This window comes from Eretmochelys imbricata, chromosome 2 (genome assembly GCF_965152235.1).
Source record: "Eretmochelys imbricata isolate rEreImb1 chromosome 2, rEreImb1.hap1, whole genome shotgun sequence".
Lineage (NCBI taxonomy): Eukaryota > Metazoa > Chordata > Testudines > Cheloniidae > Eretmochelys > Eretmochelys imbricata.
Window position 1 is genome coordinate 118883790 of NC_135573.1, and position 22007 is coordinate 118905796.

The 22007-nt window shown below is 45.5% G+C and overlaps 1 protein-coding gene across 2 annotated transcripts in view; it reads left to right on the plus strand.

The window, feature by feature from the left end:
- Positions 1 to 22007, plus strand: part of SLC22A23 (solute carrier family 22 member 23) — a 169434-nt gene that overhangs the window by 116961 nt on the left and 30466 nt on the right. For both annotated transcript variants that reach the window (XM_077809135.1, XM_077809136.1), the window contains exons 4-5: positions 6181 to 6349; positions 18196 to 18323. In XM_077809135.1, coding sequence (XP_077665261.1) covers positions 6181 to 6349; positions 18196 to 18323 — 297 coding nt within the window. The remainder of the gene's footprint in view (positions 1 to 6180; positions 6350 to 18195; positions 18324 to 22007) is intronic.

The following is a 22007-nucleotide window of genomic DNA, read 5'->3' on the forward strand; positions in this document are numbered from 1 at the left end:
TGTACTGAAAAAAAGTAATTTCTGTATTGCAAAATCCAATTTACGAATTCACAGTCAGAATCAAGAGTCCCAAGGAATAACATGGTGTTCTACTGACTGATGCATAAGAAGGGATGACGCAGTTGCTTGGAACTCAGATTTGTAGTTAGCTTTCATGTAATTTTGTTAACAAAATATTTAGTCTTATCACAGACCTAGTCAAGGGAGTGTCAGAATATACAACGAGGATCTAATTACTGGTATAGCTTTAGAAAATCAAGAAGGGCAAACAGTATGATAGAGCCATCTTTAACATGTGGCCCTCATGTATGTATATTCATTCATAAAAATGCATCTTTCGTGGTTTCTAGGCATGTGTATGAAAAATGCACATACCACTAAACATCTATCAATGATAGTGAAGAACTCCGTATCCATCTGAGGGAAAAAATACTCACCAGCCCCCTCCTTAAAGCAACATCTCAAAGAAGAGACTGAGAAAAAATATAACCCATAGGTTCCATAAGGGCCTGATTCTCCCCTCCTTACACCAGCTTTATGCTGAAACTTTCTGAAACAGATGCATTTACACTGATACGAAACTTGTGTACTGGATAGAAATCCAGCCCCAAAAGTCTATAAATCTCTGGCTCTGTCTGAGCAAGCTGGAGAGAATGCCAAAATTGAGGGCCCTTCACTGAGAAGGTTCTGTGTTTAAAAACAAATGTAGAAACGGGCAATTCAAGTGTCCCGGCTAATCTCAACTGCTTTGTTAGAATGTAAACGGAGAGCCTGGATTATAGAAATTCTACTACTGTGTTGGAATGTGCTTGGGATGGGTGAGGGATGGGAGGTTGGGACTAGTTTGAGAGTTTTTGTTTTTAAAAAGAATATTATAATATGATGCATGCAGTCTGTACATTGGTACAGTGGAGATTATCAATTGACAGATTTTTGTTTGTTTGGAGTTTAGATTGTATTATTTGGAACTGCTATTAATGCAGCTACAATCCTTTTTTGTCTCAGTTATACTGGCATTTAAAGGCCATAAGGGATCACTGTGATCATCTAGTTTGAAAGCCCTGTTCATGCCTACTTTTGAATCAGGAACCTGTTGAATGATGGGCAAATGTGATCCTCACTGTACTCCAGAAACTAGCCCCTGTGATTAGAACTCAGGACCTCCTGGTTTCCATCCTGCTGCTTACACCTCCAGACCACACTGCCTTATTATTTGAAAGGGATTACCAACAGGCTTTCTAAACAATGTATAATACATTAATTGTTTTAATTGTCATACGTGGTAGTTATAGATAGAGCCCTGCATGGATACAAAAAAATGGATCCGCATCTGCGATATTTAACTTGTATCCGACTCGCGATCCGCAGTCCACTTTTATATGTATCCTCACCAGCACTCTATCTCACTGTTACAGCCCTGCAAGGATGTAAAAATTGGATCTGCATCCAATCCATGAGCCGCAAAGATAGTAAACAATACATCCATATCCACGGATGCAGATATTCGAGGATATAAACGGGTATCCACAGATTTGCAGGGCTCTAGTTATAGATCAAAAATACCCCTCAAAGAGTGTGCAGGAATGTGCAGTTCAAAAATATCTGTTGTACACATACGCACATTTCTGCAAATCACACATTTCCACACAACTATGTGTATATATAGCTTTTTCCACACAGGGACTAATGGTCCTTAAATTCATGCCAGGATAGGTTAAGTTAATAGCTGCAGCATTCCTGTATGTACCCTGTACTTGCTACAGTGCATATATTGAATGGAGGGCATAATGAGGTTATCTAAACAAAAATACTTATTTTCTAAGATAATTGGCAGGCTTTTATGGGCCACCACTCTGTGCATTGATCAAATCTAATCCTTCATATCTCTGTTTCCCCATCTGTAAAATGGGGATAACGATGCTTACATCCTTTTGTAAAGTGCTTTGAGATCTAATAGATGAAAAGCTCAACATAAACGCTAGGTGGTATTATTATTGGTATCTGTGATGGGGTGGGCTGCCAGAGAGGGTTGTAGCTCTAGTGGTCAGGCCACCCTACCACCTTGCTTGGCCCTTTAAGGGTTTGGAAAGGTCCAGTGGATATATGTAGAGGCCTAAGGGTCCTGGGATTGGGAATGGTGATTAGGGAAGGAATCTGGAGGATTTACCTTTTAAGGACCTGAAACAAAAGGCAGGGCAAGGGTCCCCTCTCACCTCATCAACTGGGAAGGATTGGGAGAAGCATAGAGACTGCCTCCTCCAATGCAGCCGACCGATACTGATAGGAGAAGGCTGGCCTGCTGAACCCTCCATTTTGGAAGGCTAGTTGGGAAGGGTGTGGGGCTGAAGGAAGCTGGCAAAAGCCTTGCAACTAACTAAGGTGTAAGGCAAGAGGCCTGACACGTACAAACCCCAGATCCAGAAAAAGGGCTGAAGGGAACATTTGCTTGAAGGAGGGAAAGACAATATACTCTAAGGCAAAGAGACTCTTGGAATACAAACCCAGTCCCAGTGCGAGGGAACGCCTGTTTAGAGGAGACTGATACTGACTGTTTAAGGTGGTGTCCCCAAACTGGGGGAGAGTGTCCGCTTAGGGGGCGCGGAGGAATGTTCAGGGGGGCGCACGGCAAGGCTTGGGCTAGCGTCCACAGGGGATAGGGAGGGAGCGCCACCCAGTCCACTCTGCTCGCGGTCCCGCTTCTGGCCCCAGCCCCGCCTCCAGCCGCAACCTTGGTCCCTGACTCCTGGCCTGGCTGCGGCTCCGCTCCCGCTGCCAGCCTCGGCCCCCAACTCCAGCTCTGGCCCTAGACCGGCCCCAGTCCCTGGCTCCAGTTCCAGACGTGGCCCCTCACCCGGTCCCGGCTCCCTATCACGGCTCCCGGGGCGGGTAGGGGGTGGGCAGATCACATTACGGGTAAAAGGGGGCACGGCATAAAAAGTTTAGGAACCACTGGTTTAAGGCCGGGGCAGAGAACTGCTAGCAGTACAATCTAGCTGCTGTAGGGAAGAGCTGAGACTGGCTTTTAGGAAATTCTTCTGTAGCTGGTCCCAGGAGAAGCTGTGAGGAGCCCCACGCTCAGGGCAGGGGCAGCAGAATCTGCATATCTTGTAAAAATACTGGTGAGAGAGGTAAAGATGAGAACAGCCAAGGGAAAATGGTGAAGGGACTGAAGGAATGGTTGTTAGTCGTCTAAACACGGTCCCTGGGCAGGAATCCAGAGGAGAAAGTGGGCCTGGGTTCCCTTACCTCTCCCCCAGGCCAAGAGGAAAAACACGGGTATCAGGAATAAAAGAAGCCAGGAATAGCAAATGCCAGATAGAGGCCAGAAGACAGGCTTGAAGGACATTCTGATTTTGAATTTCCTATTTTCTGGACTTTTCTGTTAACCCCAGAAGGGGAACGGACTGAGCAGTGACCTGGCCACATATCTCAGACTGTTGTGGCACAGGGATAACTGAATGGACTCCAGGTTAAGAAAAATCCCTGTAGCACCACACCTGGAGACTAGGAGGCACTCTTGAGGTGAAAGACCCCTTATGACAGTACCATGTAGTGTATGTGGCAAAAACAAAAGGGGGGTGGGGGTGGGGGTGTGTGGTTACAGTGACTCTCTTTAGTTTGAATTAATGGGAACAGGCTACATAGCACTCCTTCCCCAAAGGAATAGATTAGGAAACTCTTAGCTAAATGGGAGAAACATAGGTTCTGTTATACGTTCATACTATGGATGGGGTAAGTTAGACCTCCATACTGCAATGGATATGTGTGGGCATACCTCTGAGTCTGCATGGAGTCACATGAAGTCAGTGGTGTCCTGTGTGGGCTGAAGGGTCTTTTATTCATCACAGTGTCAGATATTAGTGCGGTATTGTGAGAACCCTTCTCTTTGACACAGTGATGTTTAGATTGCCTTGTTGACAAGGTCAAGAATGCTGGTCTGCCAGGTGTCTGCTGAGAACTACTATTGTAACTTCTTGTATCTTTTAAGACTGATGCCACAGATCTTTGGGAAGTCAAGAGACTGATCTAATGTATATTATATTTGCAGGTTTCAGAGTAGCAGCCGTGTTAGCCTGTATTCGCAAAAAGAAAAGGAGGACTTGTGGCACCTTAGAGACTAACACATTTATTTGAGCATAAGCTTTCGTGAGCTACAGCTCACTTCATGCATCCTATGAAGTGAGCTGTAGCTCATGAAAGCTTATGCTCAGATAAATTTGTTAGTCTCTAAGGTGTCACAAGTACTCCTTTTTTTTATTTGCATTAGTGATGCTATATTTAATAGACACATCGAGTTTGTGCTAATGTTACTTGAAAGTCATGCTAATCCAGTAACTATGGCAATTTTTCATCTTCTCCAGAGAAGTGGGAACAACTTGATCATACATATATGATAGCCCGGAGATTATTTTGCTTGTTTTCTTCTCTGAAGTTCTTTGCTTTTTTTATACAATCAATAATTACTGCAAATGGACAGTTATATCAATTATGCACCATTGAGTCAGAAATGCAATTATACAATATTGACACATCTTTCTGACTTCATAAAAAAATTAATCTTGTTTCTGCAACTTTGCATAACTGACACTCACCAAAGCTCAGCCATTGGAAAGTTGAACTTGCACCTGTCTAATGCAGATTTTTTTGTTTCTATAGCAACAAATCTACTTGTACTTACTGAAAGAATACTGGAGTGTGAGTGACTATGATGTTTAATTTAAAAAACAAAATAGCTTTATGCTTGAAGGCTATAAAAACATAACTTAGAGGACACCTGCCCACCAAGGAAAAAATGGAATTGGTTAAGCCCAGTGTACTTCATTACTGGGAATGATGCCATATTAATGGGATGGGAGCTCTGTGTTTAATCTTGTTTTACTAATTAAACTGTAAAAGCTTTTTTATATGCAACAGTAAGTGTGTTTGGGGTTTATTTTTCCTCCTCCGCTCCCCACCGCCAGAACTGGGTTGTGGTTTGTTTGTGGCTGGGATAATGAAAATTCTGACTGCTTCACTACAGATACATTTTCCTTGGTATTGGTTGGCAACGTTCCTGTTCCAGCAATAACCTGCTAGCCTTGGAACAATGTGATAAACGTTCTGCTCAAATCCCCATCCCACATACAACTTGGCCTCTGATGAAGACATTTTATCTCCCTCTTCTCCCCTTCCCCCGGTTTTCCATTATCCATCATCTTAACCATTTAATAATAATTTTAACAACAAAATAACTGGCAGAGTTCCAGGGAAAAGCACATTGCCTTTGTCAATGCTATCATGGTGACAGACATTTTTCTAGCTTATGTATCTATTTCCACTTGCCACAAATACTTATTGTGCAGCCCTTATTTGCAAGCTTATTATGCCTCAAGATTAACCCATGGAAGCGGATGTAGACATGCAGAAAGTGTAGATTGCAGGGTGCCACTGTAGTTCTAGCTGGAAAAAAAAATCGATCAACATTAGGATGTAGTTGTATGATCTGAACCAGTTTTATTGTTACGTTTCTGTTGATTTTGAAAATGTGATTCTGCTAGATCCAGCTTCATTTCGACTATCCAGAATCCAGGGATTTTAAGGAGTTTTATCAAGCAACCCTGTGTCATAAGGGCTGCTGAGATTACTGATGATGTCAGTGGTGATGGATTTCACTGAAGAGGGAAGAAAGGGACAGATGGGAAGCGGTCTTGTTGAAAGTTGAGTGAGATCCCCGGGGGTGAGGGGGAAACAGCACCGAAAAGTCCAATTTGAAATGGGATTGAGTACTAGCATGATAAATTTGGAGGAAGGTGGCTTTCCATAGTGGCTGGAGGGCTAGATCCTGCGAAGTGCCAAGCACTCGCAACTCCCATGAAAATCAATGGGAATTGAAGGCACTTGGCACCTCTGGGGGTTTTTCAGCATCTTGCAGGATTGGGCCCTAAATCTTTGGGACACGTGAGCTTTTACTTGCCATAAGTCTTCAGTAAAATATTTTCTTGAGCCCAGGACTGAGTGAAATACTTTCTAAACAGACTATAGTATCCACTTGGTAGATCAAATTAAAAAAATTGTGATTGATGGTAGTACATTGGTTCCAGTGCGATAATAAATGATTAATGAGCTCCTCTGTCATTAGGGATAGCAAAAAAAATGTCCTTGCATTGACCTTCAAATTTTGCATGTGCCTTTTCGTTTCAGGAATAGAACTCTGTCCTCCTGGGCACCGGTTCATGGTCACCATGGTGGCAAGCTTCATTGCAATGGCAGGACAGTTCCTCATGCCAGGGCTGGCTGCCCTCTGCAGGGACTGGCAGGTTCTCCAGGCCGTCATCATCTGCCCCTTCCTGCTGATGTTGCTTTACTGGGTGTAAGTATTTCTGCCTTGTTTCTTGTTTGTAAAGATGCTCGCTACTAAGGCTGGGTTATGGGGTGGTTTTGATATCTGGGATTATTATAGTCTGTATCGAGCTTTTCTTTTTCACAGTTATAAAATGTCTCCTTCAGCAAATAGGTAAATCTGAAACCAAGCTTCAGAAGAAAAAAACTCTTACCCTCTAAGGTAGCTTCCTCTACTTAAAAAGAAAAGGAGTACTTGTGGCACCTTAGAGACTAACCAGTTTATTTGAGCATGAGCTTTCGTGAGCTACAGCTCTACTTACTTTCCCAGTAGTGGGTGGGAGGGAGAGGAGAGTTCTGCTTTGGTGAGCTGCCATATGTGCTTCATACTACTTTGGGGAGGGGACATGTTGCAGTCACCAAGGATAAAAAATTATGAGAAAAATAGGTTCTCACCAGCAGGGTGTTGACAATTGTGCCGCAGCCTTAGCCCTTGGAGATCCGTGTTTCTAAAGTCAAGTTTTCCCTTCAAACCCAGAGCTTGGTTCTTGCCTGCCCCTTCAGTCTCTTTGGCCTGGGTTAGGTTAGGATTTAAAGCGATGATGTTAGCATGTATTGGCCAACATGTGCAAACTAGCCCATTTTAAATCTAGTGTAGACAAGGTACATTGCCCTTAACATGTGCTGAGCTCATGCTCCCTGAGAGGGTCTCTGCACAGCAGCTGGGAGGGTATTTCTCATCTTGGGGAGACAGATGTGTAGCACACTAAAGTTAACAGTGTGGCCATGATGGCATAGGCAGTGGCTCAGGGAAGCCACCTAAGTCCAGACCCAGGGGGTCAGGCAGGATTATACTCCGGTGGCTAGCCTGAGCCACTGCCCATGTCATAACAGACATGCTGTTATTTTTAGCATGCTTGATCAAGCAAAGCCAGTGTGTGTCCATCTACCCATGCTGGGAAGTATCCTAAGGCTCCCACGAGGCTTCTCACTCAATCCGCTTAGTGTTAAAATCTACACTGCCTTAGGGCTTGGCTACACTTGCGAATTACAGCGCAATAAAGGAGCCCCGGGTGCCCTAGCTCACTACCCATCCACACTGGCAAGGCACGTAGAGCACCCGGACTCCACTGCTACAGCGCTTCTGGTTCTCCACCTCAGTGAGAAGATTAACGCTTGGTGCGCCTTGGCTGAAACTTAGGGCATCAGTGTGAACAAGATGTTGCATTACTGCGCTCTGAACAGCCTCCGGAAATGTCCCATAATCCCCTTAAGTCAAGTGGCCACTCTTGTCATTGTTTTGGAATTGTTGCAGGAATGCGGATATGACCTTTGAAAGCTCCGTTTCTGACTCCCGGCATGCTTATCTGCTCCGAGACAAAGCAGCCATTAGTGTAGAATGCTGTGTGTGTGTGTGAGAGAGAGGCAGGGGGCGGGCTCTGCTGCTGTCTGAACTTAGAAGACAGCATGCTGACATGCTCTCAGGCCCCCGCCCACAAAAAACCCCACATACACACAACACACTCCCTGTCACACTCCACCCCTTCCCCCCCATTTGAAAAGCATGTTGCAGTCACTTGCGTGCTGGGATAGCTGCCCATAATGCACCACTCCCAATGCCGCTGCAAAAGTGGTCACGCCAGTGCGCTTGAAGCTGTCAGTGTGGACAGACTGCAGCGCTTTCCCTACTGCGCTCTCCGAAGGCTGGTTTAACTCAAAGTGCTCTACTTCTGCAAGCGTAGCCATGCCCTTATCTGTGCTGTGCAATGTAGTTGTAGTTGTGTTAGTCCCAGGATGTTAGAGAGACAATGTGGGTGGACCAACTTCTGTTGGTGAGAGAGACAAGCTTTTGAGCTGACATAGAGCTCTTCTTCAGGTCTGGGAAAAGTACTCAGCGTGTGGCAGCGAAATACAAAGTGGAGCAGATTGTTTAGCATAGGTAGTTAGCAAATGTTGTAAGGTAAAGTGGCCCGTTAACACCTCTGCAGTCATAGGACAAAAAGAGGGAGTTAATGGATTACAGATTGTTGAAGTAAACCATAAATCTGGTGTCTCGGTTTTGTCCATGTATTTTGGTGTCTAGCAAAGTTATGAATTTAAACGCCAGGCTTGTCTTTTGAAAGTGTCATGCAGGTTTCCTTTGAGGATGAGGACCAATAGGTCAGCTATGGAGTGATGGTTTTGTGAAGACTGCTCACCCACAGGTGATAAGGTGTTTTTGTCTTTTATCATTTTCCTGTGTGAGTTCATTCAAGAGCGTAGTTATGGTCTGGTTTCACATAGTTGTTGTTGGGGAATTTAGTGCACTGGATGAGGTATACGTTGTGAAGGGCGTGTGTAGAATCCATGGATCTTGAAAGTTGTGTTGTGGGGAGTGTTGATCACTGTAGCAGTGGAGATACGTCTGCAGGTTTTGCATCTGTTTTGGGAGGATCTGGTGCTGCTTTGAGTTGGTGTCTCCTGGTCTGTGTGTTTTAGCATGTGTACCTTATCACATGTTAGTTTTACCTAATCTGTTGTTTTATTTTACTTCCTACCCTTCATCAGTTGTATTGGGTGAATGTTCACTGCTGTTCAGTCATTCTACGCTGGAATACATTTTAGCATAACAATTCCTGTTTTAAACCGTACATATTGCTAGTGTACAATACCAATACCATCCTTTACAAGTATTTTATTTGATAGTGTTTAATTGTCCTTTAGGAAGAGAGGTTTCAGAGTAGCAGCTGTGTTAGTCTGTATTCGCATCCGATGAAGTGAGCTGTAGCTCACGAAAGCTTATGCTCAAATAAATTGGTTAGTCTCTAAGGTGACACTAGTACTCCTTTTCTTTTTAGGAAGAGAGATGATTAACTAGCATAATAACGCACCAAACAAACCAACAAAACAAACTTCTGTGTAAAGAGACTTTTTTTCATATTATAAACACTGCCATGTCAGGATTTGATTCACTACCAGTAAACTCAATGCAAAGGCCCCGCTGACATTAATGGGAGTTGGAAATCTTAACCTTTTATCCCAAATTAAACAAAGGCCTTCATGGCACGCAACTCATTTTTTTTTAGGGTAATTGTGGGGAAGATGGTGAGAAACAGAGGAGTCTGAAGTTTCTCCCCCACTCCACAATCAAAACAAGAGCCCACTGATCTCTTCTTTTATAGGCAAATCCTGCTCCCAGCTGGAAAACCCTCCTCTGGTGCTTCAGTTTGTTTAGCAATTGATTGCTTGCAAAAATCACGTAGGGATCTGTAACATTTTTCCCCTTCCTCCCCCACCCCATAAAAAGTTGCTGTTGGGGTATTTCCTTCCCTCTGTCTCCTCCCCAAAAATATCAAAATAAGATTTAAATCCACTTCGCATCAGGATACCAGCTGGAATTTATCACATCGCTCCTTTTCTTCCATCTCCTTTGGTCCATAGCGCTGCTAAAAAGGATCCAGAGCAGGCTGGAAAGAAATGCACACCCCCACCAAGCCAAACTAGGGAAGATGAGGCCAGAGTCAGAGGCCGTTTGCAGGAGCCTCGGGCGTGTCTCATCTGCCTTTCTTCATCCCTTTGGGAGTGGCTGTGTCCTGAAAAGCAGATGCCAATGGCTGGGGTGGGAAGCAGCCTCTCGCAAGGCATGAGGACAGGAGCTCCTCAACAAGTCCTGTCACGCTCCACTTGCTGGCCCTGACCTCCTTGAATCAACAGCCACCCCCAGGTGTCCCCGCGCAAGGTGCATTCTCCTTCACACCGCGCACAGTCAACCTGTGGAACTCCTTGCCTGAGGAGGTTGTGAAGGCTAGGACTATAACAGGGTTTAGAAGAGAACCAGATAACCTCCATGAATTTAAGTCTATTAATGGCTATTACCCAGGATGGGTAAGGAATGATGTCCCTAGCCTCTGTTTGTCAGAGGGTGGAGCTGGATGGCAGGAGAGAGATCACTTGATCGTTACCTGTTAGGTTCACTCCCTCTGGGGCACCTGGAATTGGCCACTGTCAGTAGACAGGATACAGGGCTGGATGGACCTGTGATCTGACCCAGTATGGCCATTCTTATGTTCCTATGGTTTTGCTACTGGCCAGATTCTGCCCTTGGATATGCACCTGTAAATCCCATTGAAAACAGGAGGGGAAGGATGGAAGGAAGGTAGGGTTAGGACCTGCTTATACGGTATGATAATGGTAGCAATAACCAAAGTATCAAAACTTGTGGAGTCTGATTTTTCTTGAACGAGCAGAAAGGGACTGAAAACATTTGTTTAGTTATGCTGGGTGTACAGTACATGTATGCTGCATGCATACCTCTCACCTGTCCCATCTTTTTAAGTGGGATGCTCCTTTTATGAAGCAGATAAGGTAGTGTCATTTTTATAGTTCCTTCCCTCTCAACTAGGGTGTAGGAGAGTAGTTAATTGGGCACCGTACTGTGTGCATAGTTGAGGGGGTGGGGGGCAGTGAACTTGCATTTAATTGTAACAAAAGAAAAATTGAAAACTGCCCTTCCTTGTCGCTTGTTAATTACCCACACAAAGTAATCAGCTAAACAGTAGAAAGGTCTTGTGACCTACCATATTGTCTCCTCCCTCATCTTCCCCCCTGATTTGTAATCCCTGATCCCTCTCCTACTCTGAGAGTGCTGTTCACTTTCCTCGTACATCTCTGGGTCTGATCTTCTTCCATCTCTGTGCTTGCTTTGCTCCCCCTCACTCTGTATTATAGATACCATGCTGTCATGGGCTGTGTAATACCTAAACAGATAGAGCTTGGAGCAAAATACTTATTGAGAGGGAGGGGAGCAGCTATACAAAAGTGCAGGGGTGCAAGGCCTTTAATAGTCAATGACAGAGCTGTGGAATCTGGATAGTCCTAGACATCTGGAAGACCATAGAAGTTTGTGCGTAAGCCAGCTCTGAGAAATGCGCTTAAAGGCATGTACATGAAAGAAGTCAGGGTCCTAACTATGCACTTAGGCACAGATTTCAGATCACCAGGATACAGAAGGCTTTCTGTTTCCTCTTTTTGGTATTAGATGCTTCCTGGAACTGGCTGTCCTGAAGGTCAGCAAGTGTATTAATAATTAAAACAAAGAAACCCGACATACTAACTAAATGTTAAGGTTGTGAAAAGGGCTAGCTGCGGTGGGTGTAGGTGCACAAGTGCCATAAGCGGAGATTTATCCTTTCCCCATTCTCCTCAAATGCAGCAGCTTGAATTTTAACTGGTTGCCCGGATGCAACCCCCTAGTGTAAACACAGTTTACTCTAGTGCAGTCAGGGCCGTCCCTACCCATACACAAAGTACACAGCTGCATAGGGCACCAGGAAATTGCAGCTGCGTGCTGCTCCAGCTCCTGCTCCGCCCCAGCCCCACCTTCACTCCACCCCTTCCCCAAAGCCCCCGCCCCTGCCCTGCCTGTTCCTGCCCCTGCTCTGCCCCCACTCCCCTGAGGACTGCAGCAAGGATTGGGCCTTCACTCACCAGCGGCGGGAAGTGCAGCAACTTGACCCCAGCCGTGCCACTGATGAGTGCTGGGGGGCGGTTCTCACCCTGCCCCCCAATTCCCAAGGCTTGGAGCCAGGGGAGAAGAGCGGAGCAGGCTGGACCGGGTCACTCCACTTCCCGCTGCCCCATGAGTGCTGGGTGGGGCCAGATCCTGCACTCACCGGGAGACAGGAAGTTGAGCAACCCGGCCCCAACCCACTCCACTCCGCTGGCTTGTGCTGTGGGGTGGTTCCCCCCCACCCCCCAAGCCTGCTCCTGCCCTCCCGCGGAGGCCTGGGTCCAGCCCTTCTTCGCCCCCCCCCCCCCCCAATGAGGGCTGCCTAGGGCACCAGAATGGCTTGGGACAGCCCTGATTGCAGTCCACTGGTACCGTTTACTCTGTTTGCAGGCTGGGGTCACACTCCCAAGTATGCCTTGAAATCTTTGGCACTGGCTGCAGCAGTATTTGTGTGCCAGTGACACCCAGGGCAAAAATTCTAAAAGGCATCTTCTCCCTTTCCCCATCTTCACTTGTGTATCTCCTTCCTCCTCTCTGCATTCTCTCCTTTTTACTGTCTCTCTCCTGTCCTCCTTTCTGTGTTTTTTCCCTTCCCCTCTCCCTTTTTAAAAAACTCCTTTAGACTTTTTCTGTGGTTTGAATTTTTCCTTGCTGTTAAGGATTTTTGTTTTGTTGTTTCAATGCTCCTCATGCTCCTTCCCTCTCTCCCAGCGGTCTCTGCATGGACAGCAGCAAGAACTTCTACACACTGAAACCAGAAACTGACAGTAATTCTAGTTTTTCCCTCTTCTGTTTTTTCCGTGGGTAAAGGGCTTGTTTTACCTTTACTCTAGAAGGAAAGGAAGTCTACCAATCAGCTGACTGCAGCCAGCTCAGCTTTAGGCACTGGGAAACTGATCAACCCTAATCAATTACCCTTAGCAGAAAACTTTTTAAGCTCTTTACAGAGAGTACTCCAAAGGGAAAGATGAGGGTGAGGTAAAAAAGGGGAACTTTGCCAAAGCTAACAACTGGTTTTTCCCCATCTGACTAGAGGAGAAGATGTAGGAGGGTGACCACCCATCTCAGATTAGGCGGGACAGTCCCAAAATGCAGAGTTCAAGTCCTGATTCTCAGCTGAGTGACTACGGCATTTGTCCCAGATTCCCTGTCAGTCTCTTCCTGGATGGGGCTGAGGTGGGCCTTAGCCCCACCTGGCCATGAGGCCTCACCTCCCAGCCAGACCAGAAGTTGGAGCCAAGCAGGAGTAAGAACCACCCAGAGAGCCCCGGGCACTGTGGGGAGCCCCAAACCCTCCACCTGCCCTGGCAGCACGCCCCCGGGTGCGAACACGGGCTAGGGACTGCTCTTGGGCACCTAATCCTACCCAAGGCAGATGAAGTGTTCCGGGCTGCCCACAGCAGCCCGCGCTCCAGGGTGGCTCTTACCATGGCCCAGCTCTGGCTTCCAGCCTGGCTAGGGGGTGGGCTCCTGGGGAAGGAGGAAGAGCAGGGGGTGGGGCCACAGATGGGGTGGGGTTCCTGCATGTGTCCCACTTTTGCCTTTTGAAAAGGGGGTAACCCTAGGGAGGAGCAGCAGTTTGACAATAGAGCAAATGAAAGAAAATGGAAAAATTTCCTATTTGTTTGTATTCTGAAAAGATGTTGGCAAAGCAGCTACTTGTAAACATTCTTTTACTATCCTAATTTAAGCCAATGCAAGGAGATACAGTTGTAGTGAACTAGAGATGTGAAATTAGGCTTCAGGGCTAACTTCTCTGTTTTGTTTGCTTGCTTTTTTTTTTTTTTTTTTTGCTTTCAAGTTTCCCATCATGCTGCCTAAAGTTTGGAAGTCAGAGCTGCAAAAATCCCACCTGTGTGTGTGCGTGCATGCCACAAGTCTGACAAGTCCCTGTGTGAGTTCACACAACTGAAATTGAAACAGTAAAAGAAAAGTAAAATGCATTAAATATTTAAAAGAGAATTTTAACTTAATATGTTGTTTAATCTCCTGGAGTTGAGACAACGCAATTAGGGAAGTTTATTTGAGGACCTCAAGATGCATGTAATCCCTGATTTTTATCTCCTATTTTTTGGTGTCTTCTATCTCCTGCTGTTGCTCATCAGACTGAGCAAATAGAGCAACTGGAAGTCTTTTGCCCTTGGGCTTGAGCATGTCCAGTGCTGGAATCATACACAAGCTACAAGGGAATGAGACACCTTTTTTTCTGTTTGCTCCTGAATGACCAAAACAAAGATCTTGGAGGACTGGAAATCCTTTTACCCTCTCCTCTCTTCTTTTTCCAGTTTATGTCCCTGACGGGCTGCACAGGTTGGAAGCTGTAGTCTGTCCAGTCTTTGAAATATTTTGTTTTGAATCATCTTACTCCAAAAGGAAGTGTTCAGTTAAGGTTAGATGTGTTAGACCGCAATCCTGCAATTGTTAGTGCACAGGCAGACTGTCCAAATGGAGGCTCCATGCAGCAGTCCACCTGCTCGCTATTACTTATTGGCTTGGAGCCTCACAGAGGAAAATATCACCTTTGTACAGTCGGGGACAAGATACTTACACAGGTATTGAGGAAGTGAGTGTCTCTGAAGAGGTAGATGTGTGTGTATGTTTTTCGAAACCTCAGCCCTGAAGATTTTCCTGTGCTTGCCAAATATAGATGCCAGCTGTCTCATTATGGCTACAACTGCTTCAGGGCTTATTCATGTTTCAGTGCCCAGGCCTATTTTGCTGTGGCAGCTGCTGAGAAACACTGCCTGCTTTCTGACAACAGGGGCTGTTGTGCCCAGTGGGCTGTAGGCCAGCTGGTGAGTGCTCCTTGCTCTCCTTGCCTCCACCCCTCTTTGGTGTAAGCAGAATTGGGCACAGTGTGGTTTAGCTCCAGGAGAAGGATGGTGACCAGCTGCTCAGTGAAATGGTGGCAACAGCCCCTAGCCCAGCTCTGCAGTGTGTTGCATGATTGTATGCCCAAATACGGTGATTTGGCTGAGCAGCCAGCTAGCCACTTTCTAGTGCACTCACCCCATTTTCATACATAATTGCCTGCACTGTGTACACAAAATGGGTATCTGTTTTTAAACAGTTTGACCCTGACCATTATTTTTAGTTTCTTTCCCCTCTGTCCTAACTTTTCTCTCCCCAATTGCCACTATACTCTTCCTTTCTACCTTCTTTCATTCTCTCCCTCCCTTCTGTTTCTAACTCCCTCTTTACTAACATCTTGTTTATTCACCACCCCAATGATCTCTTTGGCACTGGGGCTCTCACCTTCCAAATGTATGTGAGGGGAATGTTGTGGAGGGTGAGCAGGAGCCAGAGTGAATCTGAAACTGTCACCCCTCCTTTTCTTGAAATCAGTGGAACTACTCACATATGTAAAGTTAAACTAAGTGTTTGTGGGATCAGGCCCCACATGTGGGTGAGTTGACTCTCAGCCTTCCTTTTCAGTTACATTATTCAGAAAACATACATGATTGATGGATAGGGTGAGTGGGAATAATTTACTTGTCTGTCCTTTGGACTGTGAGCTGCACAAGGCAAGGAAACTGCCCTCTTCTCTGCTGGAGAGCTCCTAAATCATTCTAGCCACTATTGGAAAGAATTATTGAAAATAAATAATAATCCATGATGCAGCATGGAAAAATTGGGACAAAAAATTATGCTTTGGTACTTGGAAGGAATTTCTACCATGGAACCCATCTTCAGAGCCATTAACACAATCCTTTTCCAGCAGTTGCTGTACAAATAGCACTTTGCTATGAAAGGTTTTTCTGGTGGCTTTTGTTCAGTTACTAAGCGGACTATTCCAAAGGATCATTAGAGTAACAGCTATTGCTGCCAGCTATCAAGGGCAAAACAGTGGATGGTGTGTTGCATTCAGTGGCTTTTTTTGCTGCAAAATGTGCCATTTCCACAACAATATGTTCTGCTCGAAAATTTGCTGAGGCAGACACATGATATCAATGCAGTATAATGAGCTGTCAAAGGGAATGCTCTCCTATTTGCAATACTTACTTACGGTTCTTCGACACGTTGGATTGTAGGTCATTTTTCCTTTTCATTCTCCTTATTTTAATGCGTAAAATCAATATGCCTTTTTCTTCATCTAGGATTGCATTCAAGCCAAGGGTGATGTCTTGACTGTATTAACCTGAAATGGTGGCTGCTTTATGGTTCAGCTGCCTTTACTCCATTCCTTTGTCACCCTGCTCCCTTACATACATAAGAGTTGAGACTGCATTGGTGACAAAGGTCACCGCACTGTGGTGGAATTTCTGACTAGTATAACTTTATTTTATAATGCATCTGTTACACAAACTGTGTCATCAGATGCCCTAGAAGATTAAATATACTTACTTAGTTAAAGGGAAAGAGAAATTGAGGCCTATACAAGGGAGAAGACCGCAAATCTTGTGGACCTATTTCAGCTGTGTGTTTTGTAAAGTTCCGCACATGCCTGTTTGGCTCAGTATGAAAATAAATGGATTTGAAAATATAGAGAAGGTTAATCAGTTATTTAGGGTGAATGTCTACATTTAATGGAAATAAATGAGAAATCTATGAAAAATATATATTTTTCAGGAGAACCACCCCAAAATGTTGTATTCTTGGTACAAAATTGTGTGTTTTGTATCGCAGCATGAGTCCTTTCGTGATTATTGCTTAAACACCTGTATCTGATCAAATGCTTTTTAGTTACTCCTTATTGGATATAGGTTGTGGGGCAGCAGGTCGGATCAGAGACATAGCTGACAGCAAGGGTTTTTTGTTGTTGTTTTTAATGACATCTACACCAGCTGCCTCTTAGTTCCTGATTTATCAGAGCTTTCATATGTGAACTAGTAATTTCTGACGACATCTACTACTAATCCGTGTTAAGCCTGCATCTCTTAAACAGTCTACCCTTCATCAGACAATCTGTTAGTTCTCCAAACTTGCACAAGTCTTACCTTTAGATTTGGTTAGATATTAATAGATTTTCAAGGCCAGGCAGTACCCCTAGATCATCTACTCTGACTTTCTTTATAGTACACGCTGCTATATGCAGGTGTAAAACTGATATTTTTCATATATTCTGTCCTTTCTTGAGGTACAGTGTAAATCAGATTTCTGCGAACTCATATCCACATTGCTCTTTGAAGTTCATATCAAAGGTGGATGTATTCCCAATGTTGCTCATCCACCACCCTCAGGAATAATGACATATTAAGCGTATATGGTGTGTCCTCTGACACTCTTGCTAGTAAATAAATCAGAAGTAAGTGTGTGAAGTTCCCCAACACGGTTCAGCACTGTTTCCTGTGAGGTTTATATTCAAAGTGGCATTCCGTTTTACTTGACTTAATTCCATATTTGATACTATTGTACAGAGGAGTATCCCATATGGGGTGTTTTTATGCAGCATATCACACAAATAAAGCCATATTATTTTCACTAAAGGGAGCTTTCGTAGTAAGAAAATTGAACATAGTGTTAAGCTACTTATTACATGTTTGTCCAGACTAGGAATATACATATCACTGCTCTGTCAAAATACCTTAAAATCTGTTTATGAAGCTGGAAATATTTGACTTATAGGGGGAAAAATAGTGTTTTGCAGATAATTTTAAACAATCTGCCTTAAAACAAAATTAACATTGCATTGTAATCATAAACAAGTTCAACAGGGTATTTTCCCCCTCCAGCTTTAAAAGACTTCCAGTCACTTCCTTAACTAGAGCGCTGGGTGAGAATTGCTATTTGGAAACTCTCCCACTCTTTTACTCGGTTGGCAGCTGGTGGCTTTTGCTGACAGTGATTCCTAGGGCTTTTCTACATGGCAAGTTAGTATGCGGTAGGCAAGCCAGGGTGTGAATCTGCAGGGCGCCAACTTGCTGCTCTCTAACTCAGCATGTAGATACTTCGACAGCCACACTCCAGGACTTTTACTGCGCTGTATCAGTCTCCACACAGAGTTAGCACATGGGGAGCTGGAGCACTGTAGATTCACACCCTGACTTGCCACACACTAACTCACCATGCAGACAAGTCTCCCCAACCCTTTCGTATATTGTACTAATGCGCACAATCCTGTTACCCGGCCTTATTTTGTTTTCTATTACCCCATTTTACAAAAGATTTGATGCAACAGGAATTGGTTTCTATGTGCATCTGTATAAAAGAAAACATGGTGGGAGGTTGAGATATTAAATACCCCTAGATAGTTTACATAGTGGGAATCTTACCCTTTGTTTTTGCACCGTTTGCAAAAAACATTTTTAAAAAAAAATGTTCAGGCAATTCTTACTTTACCGTTTCCATGTTGTTACTTTGTTCTCAAATAGTGTAAGTCGACAAATGCAGTTTCCGCCTGTTGATAGATCCTTGGAAGCATCCACTAACACATTTTGTATCTCTTGAAGTATTTTCCCGGAGTCCCTTCGGTGGCTGATGGCTACACAGCAATTTGAGGCATCCAGGAAACTTATTCTTCACTTCACTAACAAGAACGAGATGAACATTGAAAGTGATATCAAAGGAGTGATGCCCGGTGAGTAGGTTTGCCCAACAAGCCAGGCAGTGGAAGTCCAGACATACGAATTGCTTTGGTTTTTTTTTGCAAGTATTCATGTGGCATAACTGCCCCAGATAAAATAATCAAGTCACCATCTGTAAAATTACCCTATTTATTCATTCATTTATTTATTTTACAATTGTTGAAATACAGTCCTGAACTCAGTAGCTCTGTTTAAATTACTCTGCTTATTGGATAGTCCTAGCAGTTATATTATTTCTCATTTTTCAGTGCAATATGTTTTTAGAGGCATCTCTCAGTACATTTCACCGTGGCTAGAGAGACCACCATTAGCCTTTTGCAATTTGCCCTTGTCTATAAATGAGATTATGCCCTTCAGAACACATTAATTTATTCATACGGAAAAGTGGCAGCAGCCAAGCAACAAATTCTAAGTAATATCAATGAAGCAGATCTAAAAATAGTCCCAATTTCTTTCCATTTCTTAAAATCTTACTTTGCTAGTCATTTCACTTTCCTTTTTAAGTCACTGTGAATTTTTAAGACAGTTTCCTGGTGATGGTCAAGGTGGTTTTTGTTGGAAATTTAAACCCAGTTGGCTGGTTGCTTGAAGCTTTTAAGAAGAGCCGACTATTATTGTCGCTAAGGTTGTCATTGACACGGTGATGTTATTGTCCTTCAGAGCATTTCAGAAAGCGAAGGGCTTTATATGGCTCTGTCTGTGTACAATTATAACAAAGGAGAGAATTTTTCTGAAGTTCCACCGACTCTGTTGTTGCACCTGTCAAATTCTTGTCACGCTCCCCTTTACTCTTCAAAGCACCGGCAGGGCCCAGAAATACCCATTTATGATGTCCCTTAGAATCAGTATCTGAACGGCCAGTCACCCAGAAGCCAGCTAGTACATTGTTTCAGTGTACTTTTATAGCTTAACCGTTCTTCGATTAAGTCTGCTCTCTCTGCCCATCACTATGAATTAGTGCATTTCACCCAGTGCAGAAAACTCATCCACGGCCTCATGAGCAACTGAAATCCCAATTAAACCCTTAACATGGGAATAGATTAATCCATAGGTTCTTGCGATGGCCTCTCTGCACTCAGGTGAATTTCACCCACAGAGTGAAAAATGTCACTATTGCACCAGAAGCTGATAGACTAAATGATATTCTTATCCTCAGTTATTTGTACATTAAAAATTGAAATCCTAGCCAGATGTTTGCTTCAGCTTGGTATTTATACCAAGTGGTCTGTTATGTGGTGTGTGGCCCAATCTAGTCCATTGTCAAGCTTATTTGGTTATAATATTGTTTTATGTATATATTGTTGTAAACTGTCAATATATATTGTATCTTAGATTACAGTATGTGTATGTAAATTATATGAAATATAAAAAAAAACTGACATTAAAAAAATGTTATTTAGGAGTTAGGTTGTAAAATCAAGTACTAGAAAGTTAGGAAATACGTAGAACACCATAAATTTGGCAGCTTGAATTCACCCTCATGGGCATCCAACCTGTTGAGTGAATGGGACAGGATAAAGTCTGTGATTCACAACTTAGCTCCTCTGGCACAATGGAACTTTCTATAACAGGGGTCGGCAACCTATGGCACGGGTGCCAAAGAGGGCACGTGAGCCGATTTTTAATGGCACGCTGCTGCCTGCCGGGTCCCAGCCACCAGCCCCGCTCAGCCTGCTGCCGAACCCAGGCAGGGACCCTGGCAGGCAGCAGTATGCCATTAAAAATCCTGCCCACCCCGGCCTGCGCTTCCTCCCCCCCCCCCCCCACCCCGGCAGGGTGAAGAAGCTTGGTACTGTTGGCTGCTGCTGCTGAGTTGGCAAGCTCCCCCCGCCTCTTCCCCCAGGGTGCTGGGTTCCCGCCCCTCCTCCTCTCCCTCCCTGCCATCCATCAGCTGATGGCCCTTGTGAGGGAGGGGGAGAAGCGGAGCCACAGCTTGCTCACTGCTCCAGGGAGGAGGCGGGGAAGAGGTGGGGACGGGGTCTTGGGGAAGGGGAGTGAAATCAAGGCATGTCCCCTCCAGCCCCACAACCCCAGCCCACACACCCAGCCCTCTGCCCTGACCCCTGCACCCCCCTCACACACACCCAGCCCTCTTCCCCTGACCCTTGCACCCCCCCGACGGCCCCAGCCCTGACTCCAGCACCCCACACACATGCACCCCCCACACGTACCCAGCCCCCCCCACACCCATTGCCCTGACTCCTGCAGCTTCCTCATATGCCCCCAGCCCTCTGCCCTGACTTTTGCACCCCCCACACACACCCAGCCTCCCCACACACCCCATGTCCTGACTGTTGCACCCCCCACATTCCCACCCCCACCCTGAGCACCAAACGGGAGCTCCTGCACCCCCAAACCTCCACATTGCCACCTGTACCCCTCGCACCAAATGGGAGCTGTCCAGGTAAGCCCTCCACCCCCAAACCTCCTGCCCCAACCCTGAGCCCCCTCCCTCATTCTAGCTCCTGACCAGACCCTACACCCCAACCCCAGCCTGTTCCTTCACCCCCAGCTCTGTGCTCAGTGTACTCCCACCCTCAGCGCAGTGCAGAGAGAGAGGAAGAGAATGGGCTAGAACCAGGGAGAAGGTAGGTACCCATTCTATGTGGGCAGGGCCGGGATCCCAGACCAGCAGCGGGCTGAACGGGGCTGGCAGCCGGGACCCTGGCGGGCAGGAGCCGGCGGACGGAACCCCAGACCGGCAGTGGACTGAGAGGCAGCGGGCTGAGCCGCTCCGCCCACTGCTGGTCTGAGTTCCCAGTCACCCGCCCCGCTCAGCCCGCTGCCAGTCTGGTGTTCTGGCCGCCGGCCCCTTACCAGCTGGGGTCCCAGCCACAGGTCCCACTCAACCAGCTGCCAGCCTAGGTGAATGGAACCCCAGGCTGGCGGCGGGCTGAGCAGGCTGGCGGCATAAGATCAGCATTTTAATTTAATTTTAAATGAAGCGTCTTAAACATTTTGAAAACCTTGTTTACTTTACATATGACAATAGTTTAGTTATATAATATATAGACTTACAGAGAGAGACCTTCTTAAAAACGTTAAAATGCATTACTGGCACGCAAAACCTTAAGTTAAAGTGAATAAATGAAGACTCGGCACAGCACTTCTGAAAGGTTGCCAACCCCTGTTCTATAATAAGGCTAAAGCTCTTCTGTGCAGGAGACAGAACTTTTTTGGGGGCTGGTCCACAACTGTGGAATCAACTCCCCCAGGAATTAAGGACCATCATAAATCTCCTCACCAAATGCAAGGTGCATTTTTTTTTTACCTTGCCTTCTCTAACATAAACATATAGCAGTGAGTGTTAGGGTGACCAGATGTCCCAATAAAATTGGAACTGTCCCGATATTTAACCCTTTGTCCCGCGTCCTAATCAATGTATGATCAGGACGCCGTTTGTCCCCATATTCAGGTAAGGAAGCGAGCGGGAGGGAGGCGTTGACCCTGGGGGTGCTTCCGGGCTGGAGCACCCATGGGGAAAAATTTCAGCCAAGCTCCCCCCTCCTCGCCTCCTTCTCCCCTCAGTGTGCCGCGTCCCTGCTCCTCCCCTGCTCCAGTGCTTCCCTCTGCATAACAACTGTTTGGCAGCGCTTAGCACTTTCTAGGGGGGAGGAGCAGGTACGTGGTGTGCTCAGGGGAGGAGGCGGAGAAGAGGCAGGGCAGGGGTGGGGACT